Source organism: Haliotis rufescens, unplaced genomic scaffold (genome assembly GCF_023055435.1).
Source record: "Haliotis rufescens isolate VD_foot unplaced genomic scaffold, xgHalRufe1.0.p SCAF_15, whole genome shotgun sequence".
NCBI lineage: Eukaryota > Metazoa > Mollusca > Gastropoda > Lepetellida > Haliotidae > Haliotis > Haliotis rufescens.
In genome coordinates, this window is record NW_025963835.1 from 30,045,414 (window position 1) to 30,063,218 (window position 17,805).

General features: G+C 43.7%; 1 protein-coding gene across 1 annotated transcript in view; it reads right to left on the reverse strand.

Annotated features, from left to right (window-relative positions):
- Positions 1–11,922, reverse strand: part of LOC124131953 (protein unc-13 homolog D-like) — a 75,927-nt gene extending 64,005 nt beyond the window's left edge. Inside the window, exon 1 of the mRNA XM_048396437.1 lies at positions 10,958–11,922. Coding sequence (XP_048252394.1) covers positions 10,958–11,068 — 111 coding nt within the window. The 5' untranslated portion in view covers positions 11,069–11,922. The remainder of the gene's footprint in view (positions 1–10,957) is intronic.
- Between the last annotated feature and the right edge of the window lie 5,883 nt (positions 11,923–17,805).

Consider the following 17,805-nt stretch of genomic DNA (forward strand, 5'->3'; position numbering starts at 1 on the left):
TATAGATGCAGACTAAATCTACACTAAGAACACCTTGAACGCTCGTCCATACCAACACATGGTGACATATCTTCTTTGGGCATCTTGTCGCCTTATCAATGTCACCATTTGATATACAAGTGAAGCTATCTGATGACAGACTGTCGATGACAAGATACACAACTAACTGCCATTAATGGATGTTTATACAGAGCCGACTTTGTCCCATATATAATCCCTGACATGTCAGCTGAAGCTTCATAGGCCAATGAACAGACCTCATCAGCCATATCACACACGGGGACAGCTGGTGGTGTTGTAGTCATATTATTCTAGCATTATGTAATATTATTTAATCTCTGCATAGTATTGCATATGCCATATCATGTGGTACTTTAAAAATCGATATACGTCTTAAAGGAGTATTCTGCGTTCAAAAGAAATGTATAAGGTGTGACGGTAAACATGCTGTATTCAACTTACAGAAGGCTCGATGTGTCTGTTTTCGCAACAGCTATTACAATGAGATTAGTCACTGAATATTGTTTGGGGTGGGGTTGGGGTAGGGGTGGTGGGTTGGGGGGTTGGGGGGTTTTTTTTTTTGGGGGGGGGGGGGGGGGGGAGAGAGATTTTTCAGAGACAGAATGTGTTAACGGTCACCGCTTAGAACAATACAACTATAAGCGTCCGGGGAAAAGCAAGCGTACACGAATGTTTGATAGTGGCTACTAATGAAAACAAACAAGAAATGGGTATTCGATGGTTTGTTTGTTTTTTTGTTTAACGCTGCACTCAGCAATATTCCAGCTATATGACGACGGTCTGTAAATAATCGAATCTCGACCAGACAATCCAGTGATTGACATCATGAGCATCGATCCACACAACTTGGATACGATGACATGCATCAACCATGTCAGCGAGCCTGACCACCTGATCCCGTTAGTCGCAAGCATAGTCGCCTTTTACGGCAAGCATGGGTTGTTGAAGACCTATTCTACCCCGGATCTTTACTGGTCTATTGGATGTTGATGTAGTTTAGGGGGAGTGTTTTGTGTAACTTCTGAACAGTCTAAATTCAAGAAATACCAGAAAGAGTAAAACAACTCGGAACATTTATAGTGAAACAATATAGTAGTCTCGGTCTGTTGGTGAGAGAAAGACCACGTGCAGCACGCAGGCAACTGAAGTCATGACACGTAAGACTGAAACCCCCTTCATCACCTGCCCAGGTGGTTCAGTGGGAAAACAGTGGTTTACAATACTAAACAGCTGTGTTTTTGGACCTTAAGTTTAGACTTTTTAGGAGACTGTTTTCAACCTAGAACGTTGTTATAGCGTCTGTCATTATTTTGGGAAACACAATGTTGAAGCGTATACTTTCTTTTGGCCGGTAGTTTATCTCTGAAAGACAGAGGTATTTATTTCACAACACATGTTTGTCAAGACTTCCAGTATGCAAGTGAACAATAGTTAATGTAATATAACAGGCAAAATGATCTTATCCAGTATTTTCTGAAATATATTTTTTTTAAATTCGACCCCTAGACCCCACCTCCATATCATTAACGAAAAGTTTGTCTTATTATTTGTATTTAAAATAACTCCTCAGAGGTTTCCAAAAAAAAAGCCAAAGGCTTTTAACGTTTCGAGACAAAAAGCGTGTATCTTGAAGCATCACGTTAGTGGGTGTCTTAAAGGTACCAGTCGATCTCTCATACCAATCGCTTATTCCCCATACAAGGACACATTATTGTGCTAATTTTAGGTTTTTCTATCCTTATTGACCTTGCGTGATGTGTTTACAAACAGTATTCACACTTGTGTCGTGTGCAAAATAGCCAGTCTAGTGTGACGTGTTTAGGTCACGTGGTTATTCTTACAGGTTTCAGGTATTGTTCAATGACCTTCAGGTCGCGTGTCAGTAAGCATATTATACGTCAAGGATCATTTTACCGATTTCAGGTGGAGGGAGTATCTTTCAGCCCAGACGAAGAAGTCTGTGACATAAATTATTAAATGCAAAATTCAGAAACCTCAAATAAAAGTTGACTTTTAGTTTTTGCACCATGCTAATATTAAAATTCATAGCATTCTCCGCGGTAAATTGCGAACAAGTAAAACCACGCCATTAATTATAAATCAAAGTGAACTGAGAACTGATTTCTCACAGTTAACGCTTAAGCAAATATGTATGTATGTTATATAAAATTCCATGGCATGAATACCATTATCATAAAGTAACATTTCTGGTGTCATCCGCCGTGATATTGCTGGAATATTGCCAAATGCGGCGTAAATCAATATTCACTCAGTTATAAAGTAAGTGAGTATAGTTTTACGCCGCTTTTAGCAATATTCCAGCAACATCACGACAGGGGACACCAGAAATGGGCTTCACACATTGTACCCATGTCGGGAATCGAACCCGGATCTTTAAGCAGTAGGCTACCCGACCGCCCCGTTATAAAGTAAATATCCAATGGATGCGTCATGTCAATGTCTCTCTGAACAAATTATAATTTGAAGACTAGTGTACACAAATACCGGGGAAATCTGCAGCAATTGGAGAAGGGGGTGGGGGCAGGTTTTGTTTTATATAACTGCGAGATTCGTGACTAGTACTGTGATGAAGGTCGGGGACTTCCGGTCACGAGCCCTAGCACAAAGTATAACTGATATAAAACACGAAGTGAGAACGACGTCATATCCGGTTCTCCCGATCTGATAATGAAGAGGTATGTCTGGGAGGCGACAACCAGACAACGCAGGAAGCTTGTTGCCGATTCTGCATCGATTTCTCATTTAACGTGATTACAACCTGATTACAACCTGTTACTTGAATGCAGTGCAAGCAGCAGTGCGTGTGTTAAGTTAATCTTATCTGCACGAGCTGTTTTTGAACATGTGACCTGTAATGAGTCACTGTTTGAGATCATAGTTTATTCTCCCTGCAGTATTTTATTGTGCGATAAACGACAACGAGTCGTTTGTTTCTTATATGAGATTTCAACATTATCTACAGCCTCTTTAAGGATGGTAATAAAGTGTACAAGCTTTAATAATATTTACACTTTTTAAAATAATGATGACTCCCTGAATAGAATCCGACCTCGGAAATGTCGGACAAGTCCATTTTATGCACAGGTGGGTATTTCCCGCATATTCTCACAATCCTCACGTCGATTACCTGTACCTTTACCGGTTGCTATGTCTCTCACGATTTTGGATGCGATCGTTCGGCCATCGCGATTATTTGCGTTGCCCAGCCCATCTATGGGGAACAACTCACTTAACACTCCCCTCTCAAAAATATTGTCTTCCAATATATGACGTCATGAATTTGCGAGCGCATGTTCGAATCTCCAGAAATGGCCATGATAGAACAATGTTTTTATCCTGAAATAAACCACGCTTCGTTCTTCATTGTTCTTTGCGATTTGTCATGCAGCTATCTCACATATTGCCATATGTTCCATTGCCTCCTGTTCTAAAGCCGTATGATGTATTTGTCCTAAGAAACATGACCTTATGTCGTGTTCCCCTGTATTGTAATGTCCTCTGTTGTATTGCTATGGCTGTATGGCTATTACGTCCTATGTCCATGACCTATGTTAAATACCTATGTTGGTTTGCCCTAGGCTGCATACCCCCATGTCGCATCGCCCTGTTATAATGTCCATAATATTTCGTCCTGTGCTTTATTTATTGCCCTATACTCAACAACCTATGTTCGTTTGCCCTAGACTGCATACCCCCATATTGCCTTATACTCAACATCCTATGTTGGTTTGCCCTAGACTGCATACCCCCATATTGCCTTATACTCAACATCCTATGTTGGTTTGCCCTAGACTGCTTACACCCATATTGCCTTATACTCAACATCCTATGTTGGTTTGCCCTAGACAGCTTACACCCATATTGCCTTATACTCAACATCCTATGTTGGTTTGCCCTAGGCTGCATACCCCCATATTGCCTTATACTCAACATCCTATGTTGGTTTGCCCTAGGCTGCATACCCCCATATTGCCTTATACTCAACATCCTATGTTGGTTTGCCCTAGGCTGCATACCCCCATATTGCCTTATACTCAACATCCTATGTTGGTTTGCCCTAGACTGCTTACACCCATATTGCCTTATACTCAACATCCTATGTTGGTTTGCCCTAGACAGCTTACACCCATAATGCCTTATACTCAACATCCTATGTTGGTTTGCCCTAGGCTGCATACCCCCATATTGCCTTATACTCAACATCCTATGTTGGTTTGCCCTAGGCTGCATACCCCCATATTGCCTTATACTCAACATCCTATGTTGGTTTGCCCTAGACTGCTTACCCCCATATTGCCTTATACTCAACATCCTATGTTGGTTTGCCCTAGACAGCTTACACCCATATTGCCTTATACTCAACATCCTATGTTGGTTTGCCCTAGACAGCTTACACCCATATTGCCTTATACTCAACATCCTATGTTGGTTTGCCCTAGGCTGCATACCCCCATATTGCCTTATACTCAACATCCTATGTTGGTTTGCCCTAGGCTGCATACCCCCATATTGCCTTATACTCAACATCCTATGTTGGTTTGCCCTAGGCTGCATACCCCCATATTGCCTTATACTCAACATCCTATGTTGGTTTGCCCTAGGCTGCATACCCCCATATTGCCTTATACTCAACATCCTATGTTGGTTTGCCCTAGACAGCTTACCCCAATATTGCCTTATACTCAACATCCTATGTTGGTTTGCCCTAGACAGCTTACACCCATATTGCCTTATACTCAACATCCTATGTTGGTTTGCCCTAGACAGCTTACACCCATATTGCCTTATACTCAACATCCTATGTTGGTTTGCCCTAGGCTGCATACCCCCATATTGCCTTATACTCAACATCCTATGTTGGTTTGCCCTAGGCTGCATACCCCCATATTGCCTTATACTCAACATCCTATGTTGGTTTGCCCTAGGCTGCATACCCCCATATTGCCTTATACTCAACATCCTATGTTGGTTTGCCCTAGGCTGCATACCCCCATATTGCCTTATACTCAACATCCTATGTTGGTTTGCCCTAGGCTGCTTACACCCATATTGCCTTATACTCAACATCCTATGTTGGTTTGCCCTAGGCTGCTTACACCCATATTGCCTTATACTCAACATCCTATGTTGGTTTGCCCTAGACTGCTTACACCCATATTGCCTTATACTCAACATCCTATGTTGGTTTGCCCTAGACTGCTTACCCCCATATTGCCTTATACTCAACATCCTATGTTCGTTTGCCCTAGACTGCTTACCCCCATATTGCATTATACTCAACATCCTATGTTCGTTTGCCCTAGACTGCTGATACCCATATTGCCTTATACTCAACATCCTATGTTGGTTTGCCCTAGACTGCTGATACCCTATGTCATTTCGCTCTGTTAAATTGCGCCATACTGTATTTCCCTACACTGTTCGCCCTACGTTGTATTGCCCCATATATTGTCGCGGGCTATGCTATATTGTCGTTATATTGACACATACTGTATTGTTCTGTGTTATTATGTCCTAAGGGCGGTCGGGTAGCCTAGTGGTTAAAGCGTTCGCTCGTCACGCCGAAGACCCGGGTTCGATTCCCGACATGGGTACAATGTGTGAAGCCCATTTCTGTCGTCCCCCGCCGTGATATTGCTGGAATATTGCTAAAAGCGGCGTAAAACCATACTCACTCACTCACTATTATGTCCTAAACGGTATTGTCACACGCATCATGGACCCCTGCTTCATTGGTCTACGCCTTATTGCCATTTGTTCTATCACCACGCTGTATTGCTGTATTGCGTTTACCGTATTGTTCGCTGATAGACCACAGGAAAACATATTCCAAAAGAATTTAATAAGCTGGCATATAATGCATTCATCATATATGCATTCAAATGATCAACATGATTATAATTCGCTATGTGTATTGCGAGAAATTAAATTATCAATTTTTCTGTTGTCACATATAAAATTGTTTCACTGAGGTAACAAATAACACTATGGTGTATATCCTTGACTGAGACCGTCTCCGTGGTCGAGTGGTAGAGCGTTCGCCCGGAGAGCGGAAGGTCCGGGGTTCGATCCCCGGCCGCGTCATGCCAAAAGACGTTGGATGGTGGTTACCCATCCTGGCGCTTTTCATCAAGGGACTAAAACTAGGACTGGTCGGCTCGGAGTCTGTGTTTGAGTGGCGTATACATGTTAAACTGCGGCATAGTATCTCAGTGGACTAGCACTATAAAATCGGCATTAGTCCGGACTAGTCCAAGGAGCCACACACAAACACAACCGCAACAATCGCAATATAAGTGCAATAATCTTGGACACGACGTTAAACCCCATTTAACCTCATTTCCTTGACTGAAAGCTGAATATATGTCAGCGCAATAGATGGGGCAGTACTTCGCTTAATCATGTGGGCATGAGTAGCCATGACCATACATGGAACATCCATTAGTGATGATGTTACCCATAGAACACAAGCGCTCTCTGTCGGCATGGTAACTTGTCCTCCGTGTTTATCAATCACAATTTCTGTGTGACATTCCTGTAATCGGCGAGACGTTCTTTAGATTTCAACTGTGCCATGTATGAGGAATAATAGACAATATATTCTCAATAAATTATAGTGATGTGATTACACCGAACCCCGGAAGCCGCTCGTGACCATTTCCCGTTGCTAAAATTATACAATATTCTTTGTTTATATATGTGTAATATATTTCTGATGTGTGATCTTTTACCAATGCGAAAACAGAAGTCGTAACCCAGACACTGATCACAGGTGTCTTTAAATCGCCATTGTTGGTATACCTAACTGTTTGATTGTCGTTCATGATTGGCATTGATTACATTAGAACGCGTACAACTTCATGGAGAACAACTTCTGGTTTCTTGCATAGGCAAGAAGGGTGTAAGAATCTACTTCGCAACGTCGCTAATTCATCAAGAAGTGCGTACGTACGTACGTGCGTGCGTGCGTGCATGCGTGCGTGCGTGCGTGCGTGCGTGCGTGCGTGAACCAGTAGAGGATATACATATGTGAACCAGCTAAACAAGTATATCTGTGGACCACTTCAAGATATGTTTGTGAACCAGTTATAGACACTTATGGGTGAACCAGTTATATCCCAAACCAGAAAATACTGTTAGCATCAACTGACTCCGAAGTGGAAGATGTTTGTGTCGATTTATCACATAAGTCGATCTGTGCTTCAAGATCATGTTGTCAACATACAGAGTGTGCCTCAAATAGTCGAATAAATATTGCGCAGTTTGTAAAAGGGCTCTACCCCCACTTTCCCACCATTTGTTAAAACAACATTTTCAACCAGGCGTGAAACAATAGAAGGATTAACTGGGGTATTCCACTGTTAGGGGTGGCTGACAGTGAGATCAGTCCACCCTTCACTTGGAGTTCACTCTCTCACTGTCTTTCATATCAATCTCTGACTGCCTCCGTGGCCTAGTGGTAGAGCGTCCTTCCGGAGAGCGGAAGGTCTGGGGTTCGATCCCCGGCCGCGTCATACCAAAAGACGTTAAAAGATTGTACTTGTTGTTACCCTGTCTGGCGCTCGGCATTAAGGGGCTAAAACAAGGAGTGGTCGGCTCGGAGTCAGTAAACTGTGTCTGAGTGGGGTATTCATGTTAAACTGTGGCATGGTATCTCAGTGAGCTAGCACTAGCAGCCACAAGCAGCCACACACACACACACACATACATGCACGTCGCTATATAAGTGCAATAATCTTGGACGCGACGTTAAACCCCCGATGTTGTTTATACCCCTACCAATGTTGGGAAAGTGGGGTGACACCGTAAAATGACAACGTCACATTTAAGGAAACAGCTTCTGGGTTTCATATGCGAAATATGCATAATGTCGGAAAGCGCACGTTAAATCTCCAATAGTAAGTAAGCAAGGGCTTCATATGCCCGATCATGTAATACAGATATTCCTCCACTGTAGGTGGCTTTGCTAAAATCTGCCGAAGCAGAACGTTAGCTCGTTTGCAGGTGTGGCAGTCGTAACAGTGATTATGATAGAATTACACATATCACATGTAACCATCACCCAGTTGAGGGTGTTGTGACCTGTAGTCATTAAACGGTGTAGCTACATCAACTAGGCAGCATCTAGAACACTGATGGAGATGAGTCCCATCTTAGTTTGAAAGCCGCTGATAAATTGTGAAGAAAAATATAAAAAGATATTGTTGTATGAAAATGTTTGATGGTCACAGTTATGTATGGGAAGAGACGACACATTGTGATTAGAGAAGTACATTGTGGTTAGATAGGCTAAAGTGTGGTAAGGGAGGCTACAGTATGGTTAGTGAGGCAACAGTATGGTTAGTGAGGCTACAGTGTGGTTAGGGAGGCTACAGTGTGGTTAGATAGGCTACAATGTGGTTAGAGAGGCTACAGTATGGTTAGAGAGACAACAGTTTGGTTAGTGAGGCTACAGTGTGGTTAGGGAGGCTACAGTGTGGTTAGATAGGCTACAATGTGATTAGAGAGGCTACAGTATGGTTAGATAGGCTACAGTGGGTTAGGGAGGCTCCAGTGTGGTTAGGGAGGCTACAATGTGGTTAGATAGGCTACAATGTGGTTAGAGAGGCTACAGTATGGTTAGAGAGACAACAGTTTGGTTAGGGAGGCTACAGTGTGGTTAGATAGGATACAGTGTGGTTAGGGAGGCTACAGTGTGGTTAGGGAGACTACAGTATGGTTAGGGAGGCTACAATGTGGTTAGGGAGGCTACAGTGTCGTTAGGGAGGCTCCAGTGTGGTTAGAGAGGCTACAGTGTGGTTAGGGAGGCTACAATGTGGTTAGGGAGACAACAGTTTGGTTAGGGAGGCTACAGTGTGGTTAGATAGGATACAGTGTGGTTAGGGAGACTACAGTGTGGTTAGATAGGCTACAATGTGGTTAGAGAGGCTACAGTATGGTTAGAGAGACAACAGTTTGGTTAGTGAGGCTACAGTGTGGTTAGGGAGGCTACAGTGTGGTTAGATAGGCTACAATGTGATTAGAGAGGCTACAGTATGGTTAGATAGGCTACAGTGGGTTAGGGAGGCTCCAGTGTGGTTAGGGAGGCTACAATGTGGTTAGATAGGCTACAATGTGGTTAGATAGGCTACAGTGTGGTTAGGGAGGCTACAGTGTGGTTAGGGAGGCTACAGTGTGGTTAGATAGGATACAGTGTGGTTAGGGAGGCTACAGTGTGGTTAGGGAGACTACAGTATGGTTAGGGAGGCTACAATGTGGTTAGATAGGCTACAGTGTGGTTAGATAGGCTACAATGTGGTTAGATAGGCTACAATGTGGTTAGGGAGGCTACAATGTGGTTAGGGAGGCTACAGTGTCGTTAGGGAGGCTCCAGTGTGGTTAGAGAGGCTACAGTGTGGTTAGGGAGGCTACAATGTGGTTAGGGAGACAACAGTTTGGTTAGGGAGGCTACAGTGTGGTTAGATAGGATACAGTGTGGTTAGGGAGGCTACAGTGTGGTTAGAGAGACAACAGTTTGGTTAGGGAGACTACAGTGTGGTTAGATAGGCTACAGTGTGGTTAGGGAGGCTACAGTGTGGTTAGGGAGGCTACAGTGTCGTTAGGGAGGCTCCAGTGTGGTTAGAGAGGCTACAGTGTGGTTAGGGAGGCTACAATGTGGTTAGGGAGACAACAGTTTGGTTAGGGAGGCTACAGTGTGGTTAGATAGGATACAGTGTGGTTAGGGAGGCTACAGTGTGGTTAGAGAGACAACAGTTTGGTTAGGGAGACTACAGTGTGGTTAGATAGGCTACAGTGTGGTTAGGGAGGCTACAGTGTCGTTAGGGAGGCTCCAGTGTGGTTAGAGAGGCTACAGTGTGGTTAGGGAGGCTACAATGTGGTTAGGGAGGCTACAGTGTGGTTAGGGAGGCTACAGTGTGGTTAGGGAGGCTCCAGTGTGGTTAGGGAGGCTACAATGTGGTTAGGGAGGCTACAGTGTGGTTAGGGAGGCTACAATGTGGTTAGGGAGGCTACAATGTGGTTAGGGAGGCTACAGTGTGGTTAGGGAGGCTACAATGTGGTTAGGGAGGCTCCAGTGTGGTTAGGGAGGCTCCAGTGTGGTTAGGGAGGCTACAGTGTGGTTAGGGAGGCTACAGTGTGGTAAGGATGGCTACAGTGTTATTAAATAGGCTACAGTGTGGTTAGGGAGGCTACAGTGTGGTTAGGGAGGCTACAATGTGGTTAGGGAGGCTACAATGTGGTTAGGGAGGCTACAGTGTGGTTAGGGAGGCTACAATGTGGTTAGGGAGGCTCCAGTGTGGTTAGGGAGGCTACAGTGTCGTTAGGGAGGCTCCAGTGTGGTTAGGGAGGCTACAGTGTGGTTAGGGAGGCTACAGTGTGGTTAGGGAGGCTACAGTGTGGTTAGGGAGGCTACAGTGTGGTTAGGGAGGCTCCAGTGTGGTTAGGGAGGCTACAGTGTGGTTAGGGAGGCTACAGTGTGGTTAGATAGGCTACAGTGTGGTTAGAGAGGCTACAGTGTGGTTAGGGAGGCTCCAGTGTGGTTAGGGAGGCTACAGTGTGGTTAGGGAGGCTCCAGTGTGGTTAGGGAGGCTACAGTGTGGTTAGGGAAGCTACAGTGTGGTTAGGGAGGCTACAGTGTGGTTAGATAGGCTACAGTGTGGTTAGAGAGGCTACAGTGTGGTTAGGGAGGCTCCAGTGTGGTTAGGGAGGCTACAGTGTGGTTAGGGAGGCTACAGTGTGGTTAGGGAGGCTACAGTGTAGTTAGATAGGCTACAATGTGGTTAGATAGGCTACAATGTGGTTAGGTAGGCTACAATGTGGTTAGGGAGGCTACAGTGTGGTAAGGATGGCTACAGTGTTATTAAATAGGCTACAGTGTGGCCAGAGAAGCAGGTATATAGGCATAGGTCATACGTACCTCAATCTCATCACTGTACGGATCATAGCTACAGTCGGGGACGTACAGGTACTCCGAAGACGTCCGCCTCAGTTTTTCGTGAACTCGCAACTTTCTGGTTTTGTTATCCATCAACCTCAACAGTCAGAGTTCTGTTTTTCTCAAAGACTTATGGTTGTTCAGTGACACAGCTGGTATCTCACTGATATGTGTTGTCTCAACTCTTTATCTCCGAGATGATGTGTTCATATACACTGCTGGTATCTCACTGAGATATGTGTTGTCTCAACTCTTTATCCCCGAGATGATGTGTTCAATGACACAGCTGGTATCTCACTGACATGTGTTGTCTCAACTCTTTATCTCCGAGATGATATGTTTAATGACACAGCTGGTATCTCACTGAAATATGTGTTGTCTCAACTCTTTATCTCCGAGTTGATGTGTTCCATGACACAGCTGGTATCTCACTGAAATATGTGTTGTCTCAACTCTTTATCTCCGAGTTGATGTGTTCAATGACACAGCTGGTATCTCACTGACATATGTGTTGTCTCAACTCTTTATCTCCGAGTTGATGTGTTCCATGACACAGCTGGTATCTCACTGACATATGTTGCATGAACACTTTATCTCCGAGTTGCTGGTAGCTGACTGGCATATGCGTCTGTTCAGGCTATCTGTGAGTGACACAACTGCTAGCCCACTCTCATGCAACGTTACACATTGTTCTGTTAAGGTACGCACTTGTAAGATTCCTCCTCTCGTCACCCGGAACAGCTTAAGGCTGATGTCTTTCAGAAACCTGAGCGGGCGGCTATCTCGTTCCTCATCGCTTGAGGGATGCTCGTGGGGAAAAATCCCCTCCAACCGAACACGTAACAGCTCTCCGGTGACTATGGATCTGATAAAAGCGCGTTCAGGTGGTCGCATGAAGAACGCGCTATTTCACAGGACGCGATATCTATCGGACGTTTAGAACTGCGGATAGTAACCCCGTGAAGAGCTAAACGCCGATGTCATAAATTCATTACCGTTGACATTTAGCAGCAGGGACCATTCATTACTCTGACAACGATACTCAGCTCAAATTGATCCTGGTAACGGAAATCTGTACCGGGGTCACATCTCGTTCTTTCTCATAATCAGCTGGACAAAGCTAAGGACACAAATGAGGATCCTTCTGTATTTCCATTCAGAGATAAACCTTCATTACTTAGAAATGTTACCAGTGAGACTTTATGACGAAATGATTTTAATGCGAAACACGTCATGCGAAAAATGTACGTTTTGCACAAAGCCCTCCCGTGTAGAATGAAGTTGAGAGTTAAGCTTATAGTTTAGGACTCAGAACTCAACGAATGCTATCTTGAGTGACCGGCTCGAGAATAGGGGAATTATGCTGAGGTTGCAAATATATTTTACAAACGCTTCTTTCACTTCAAGAGAGGGGAATCACTGAGGTCAACGCCAACCCATGTTTTGGGTTTCACCAAAGTGGTAAAGGTTCGAGATATGCAGAATTTCGGACTTTACCCATAATAATACCGTTACACGTGTAATAGACGACAACTATAATTGCTCCATGAGGTATTGTAATATAACGGATAGGCCTACTCTATAGTGAACGACGGTCGGTAACGGTTTCAGCAGTGTATGGACAGAAAACGACAGGCCACCGAGCCTTGGCAAAAAGAAACATTGTTCAGAGATTCCAACACTCCTCCGTGCTCAGGGCGGAAATTTCCGCCGCTCATTACAGTTGACATTTGACAGCAGGGAGACGCATTCACAACTTTAAACACAAATTAGCTCCAGTGAGGGAAATGTGTACAGGGGTCAAATCTCTGTTGAATGTTTGCACAACTTCCTGTCTGTGAAACTTTTAAGTATTATTCTCTATTAGATTTAATACGGTTAGATCGGCTCCATGATGTTGTGGACAGAGCGTTGTGTAGGAGAGCGGACGTTTGGTAGTTTGGGCACCTTGTCGCGTCATACTAAAAACACGTAAAACAATTGTACTTGATTTCACACTGACCGGCAAGCATAATGTGTCGGAATAAAGTATGCGTAACAGTTAACACGAATTGGTTATTATGTATAATACATAATAACCTATAATTATTGGTATTATATATATAATATCTGATAATTGTCAGGTATAATATATAATAACTGATTGTACACTAACATACTGGACCGCCTCTGTGGTCTAGTGGTAGAGCGTCCGGAGAGCGGAAGGTTCGGGGTTCGATCCCCGGCCACGTCATACCAAAAGACGTTAAAAGATGGTACTTGTTGTTATCCTGTCTGGCGCTCGGCATTAAGGGGCTAAAACAAGGAATGGTCGGCTCGGAGTCAGTATACTGTGTCTGAGTGGGGCATTCATGTTAAACTGCGGCATGGTATCTCCGTGATCTAGCACTATAAATCGGCATCAATCCGGACTAGTACAAGCAGCCACACACACACGTGAATGCACGTTGCTATAAAAGTGCAATAATCTTGGATGCGACGTTAAACCCAATTTCACCTCGCCTAACATTACGCACATTAAAAAGGTATAACACCTTATTATGTGTGATATATTTTGAAGATAAATATTGTTGTACATCGCTCTGTTAATATGAGTAAGAGAGAGCAACAATATACATATGTCAACAGTCTTTGTTTTCATTTGTGAAAAGTTTTTGTTTGTGCAGGAGTGACTTGAATGGCATCTTAAATTGCACACGAATCGTGCTCTAAAGATTGTTACTTTGGCACCTCTTGGTGCCAGCACAATTGCATGTAATTACACCTTGATCCCCACATTTGGACTCTCTAGCACAACTACTGTAGGGATAATGGCATCGTCAGTTGACATATCGTCCATAGTGTAGAGTGATGTCGCAAAAAACATCAAATTGATTCCTGGAGTACTTGTTGTTCAATACACCAGACTTGACGTCAATGGTGTACATGTCATTTTCGCTAGTCTCTTGCAGGACACCCATGATGAGGCGGGGATCTGTACCTCCTCTGTCGATAGCTGGAACATTACCACGAACGACCACTGGAGTCATTTAAATTTGCTTCTCTTAACCACACTCTCGGCAAGGTGGGCTCGTCCGATGGTATAAAAGGTGTCGTCGATGGAGACAAAGTAAAGTGGATCTTCATTCTCTTATCTTCTTTGCGCCGCGATTCGCTGTGCAGAGTTGCGTCCCTTGGGCACGCCAGAAACCTATGATTGTGGGTTCGAATCCCGAAACGCGCCGACACTTTGGGGAAACCCACGAGCACGGGAATAGTGATGACAAACCTAGAAATTTAATCGTGGCGAACCGGGGTTAGAACCCACAATCTCAGGTTTCTTGCGTGCCAAAGAGACGCAAGTCTGCACAGCGAATTGCGGCGCCTTATATTAGGGGACTGAGTCGTCTGTGGCCTACATAGCCCACCCCACGACTCGATCATTTACAGACCGCTTCATATAGCTGGGATGTTGCTGAATGCAGCGTTAAACAACAAACACGTATCAGGTACATGGTTATCTCTGCTGACTCTCTGGGAGGGATCGCTCGTTCAGACAGGTAGGTAGAGCAACAAGAAAACGTACAACGTTATATACAACGACTTCTGGCTCATTGAATTAGCGACCTTTCGATGGAGATTCTTACACCGTTCTCAAGCTGGAACCGAAACATCCAAAGTGCAAGAAACCAGAAGTTGTTCTCCATGAAGCTGCACGAGTTTCTTATGTACTCAGTGTCAATCATGAATGCAATCAACACGTCAGGTATATCAATGCAAGGGATTTGAAGACACCCGTTATCAGGATTTGGTTACGACCCCCGTTTTCGTATTGGTACAAAAACTTCTTTTTTTGCTGTTGCTATGTGCCATTTTGAAAATATATGATATTGGGCATTGAACAGCCTTTATTCCTTATTTATCATCCCAAACTGGCTCCCACAGGTGATATTGCTTGGGTGAGTTCAAGCGATATCTACATTGTATATATATCGCTGCAATGAAATTGCATCACAATGCTTTGCAGACTATGGTGACGTCATTGTTACCATGACGTTACAATCAAATGACATCAATAATTAATCTGCTACTGAAGCTGTTAGCAGTACTTTTTACACTTAAGACACTGCTTATTACTGTCTACAGACTGAAAAAGTTGGAAGATTGATGTTGGATGATAAATAAAATCTCACCCGAAAACGTCGGCAAGCCTCGGAGATTTACACTTTTATGAGTGAGTGAGTGAGTATGGTTTTACGCCGCTTTTAGCAATATTCCAGCAATATCACGGCGGGGGGACACCACAGATAGGCCTCACACATTGTACCCATGTCGGGAATCGAACCTTGGTCTTCGGCGTGACGAGCGAACGCTTTAACCACTAGGCTACCCGACCGCCCCTTCACTTTTATGAACTCTCGTTGAGGGTGAGATTCGCTATTTAGGTGATCCTCTCTTAGAGTTTATGTCACAGATAGACATATCTGTATCCCTATAGATACCGACTACACACAATGAGTGCACACACTGCGCTGGTTTGGATGATACCAATCTAACCTTGTTTCTGTGTAAAGTAATCATTATGTATGCTGAACACATCAGTTCATCGTCACTACAACAAAGTTAACCTCACACCCTCCATATCAAAATAGACTCGTCCAGTATGAAAGGCGACGGACCCATCTCTTTTTTATATCTTTGTTAACAGGTTATTAACAACCATTTAAAACAATGGACAACATCGGACAATACTTACACGTATACGTTAACACCAAAGGTTATGATCTAAGCTAAGTTCTTAATGAAATTGTAAGTGAGTGAGTGAGTTGGGTTAAACGCCGCTTTTAACAGTATTCCAGTCATATCAAGGCGTGTCAGCTTAATGTGGGAGGAAAGCCCGAAGTGATGCAGGTCTCAGACATTTACCACTTCGGTGAAACCCACGAGTACGGGTATGGTGCTGACACCTAGAAACATAATCGGGGCGAACCGGGATTCGAACCCACAATCATAGGTTTCTAGCGTGTCCAAGGGACGCAACTCTGCACAGCGAATCGCGGCGCCTTAGACGACAGGGACACCCGTGCCCCCTAATGAAATTGTAAGTGTTGCAACAAATAGTAATTCATACATACATACAACTGTTTACAAGTTTATAGCAGATTTTCAAACTTCATCCAAGTGTAAACTATCGGTTAAACCCTCAGTTTTCTGATATTTGTTTACAAGCTTTACTTCAGAATCGACAAATGTGTTTTCATGCGAAATAATTGCCTTATTATTATTTACCCTTGATGTAACACTATGATTGATGACATTGTATGATAACCTACCACAGCAAAATTCAGTCTCCAAGGTATAGCAATCCTCAGGACATCCCGCGAGGCATTCACACCAGGATGGAGTGGCAATTGTTGGTCCAGAGATAATGTAGCGTCCAGGAATTCGGGGGACAAGCTCCTGTCGTCAGGATAGTCCACAAGAGATTCTCCAGACATCTTGACAACAAGTTACAATACAGTATTTGTAATCAGATTGACCCCTAACAGTTTTCCGTATATGACAAGATATATATAACTTCCATCCTGTTGTCATGGATACCAAAATGTATTTCACACCATCAACATTAAATTTTTTCAACCATGAATGGTATTAATCCTTTGCCGTCGCTTGGAGTTGATAAGGCAATGCATCACCCAGTTTGCGAATCTTACAAGACGTCTGTAATTATTGTATCCGTGTATTGTATAACTCATTAAGTTATTATCACCCCACCAATGTGTACTTATCCTGTTGAATTGGCTTCCTGTCGTATTGGCTTCTTCATCATCTGTTCTCTGTCCATCATGTTGCTACAGTATAATCCTTCTGTTGTCATCACTTAACCTACTCATGTTAATCTCCCTCCACCTACTATATATATTCTGTACCATGTTCATTATTCAGCCGGGGGCACGGGTGGCCCAGTCGTCTAAGGCGCCGAGATTCGCTGTGCAGAGTTGCGTCCCTTCGGCACGCCAGAAACCGATGATTGTGGGTTCGAATCCCGGTTCGCCCCGATTATGTTTCTAGGTTTGTCAGCACCATACCCGTGCTCTTGGGTTTCACCGAAGTGGTAAACGTCTGAGACCTGCATCACTTCGGGCTTTCCTCCCACATTAAGCTGACACGCCGCGATATGACTGGAATACTGTTAAAAGCGGCGTTAAACCCAACTCACTCACTCACTCATTATTCAGCCATGCTTGACAACGGATAAGAATCTATACCGAAACATCGTCATTACAGTAATAAAAAAAAATTGTTATTCATAAATTGTGTCAACTTCAAAGTAATGCCCATCAAACAATTAATATGGGACATGTGGATGTTGTTTTGCAACAATAGAATTTTGATACCTTCTGGCCTTCTTTAAGACAGGCCTTGGATTTCCTAGTTGGTAAGGTCTCAGCTTCTCTGAAATTAACAGTGCCATTTTGGCCTTATTAAAATTATGAAGACAGCAGAATTGACAAATCAATAGCGTGGACAGCACCCCGCAGTCACAAGATTTATGAGAGAAATTTTCACTTTGAGGCCTTCCTTACGTCGGATTAATGTAACGTGGGACGTGACTTTCTCAGAGGTGTTAATGAATATGTATCCTTCTTTTAATGAAGCTAGTAACTTTGTTGCTACTTCTTTCAGGACTGAATTCAGGTGAGGTGAGGTGAAATGGGGTTTAACGTCGCGTCCAAGATTATTGCACTTATATAGCGACGTGCATGCACGTGTATGTGTGTGGCTGCTTGTACTAGTCCGGACTGATGCCGATTTATGGTGCTAGCACACTGAGATACCATGCCGCAGTT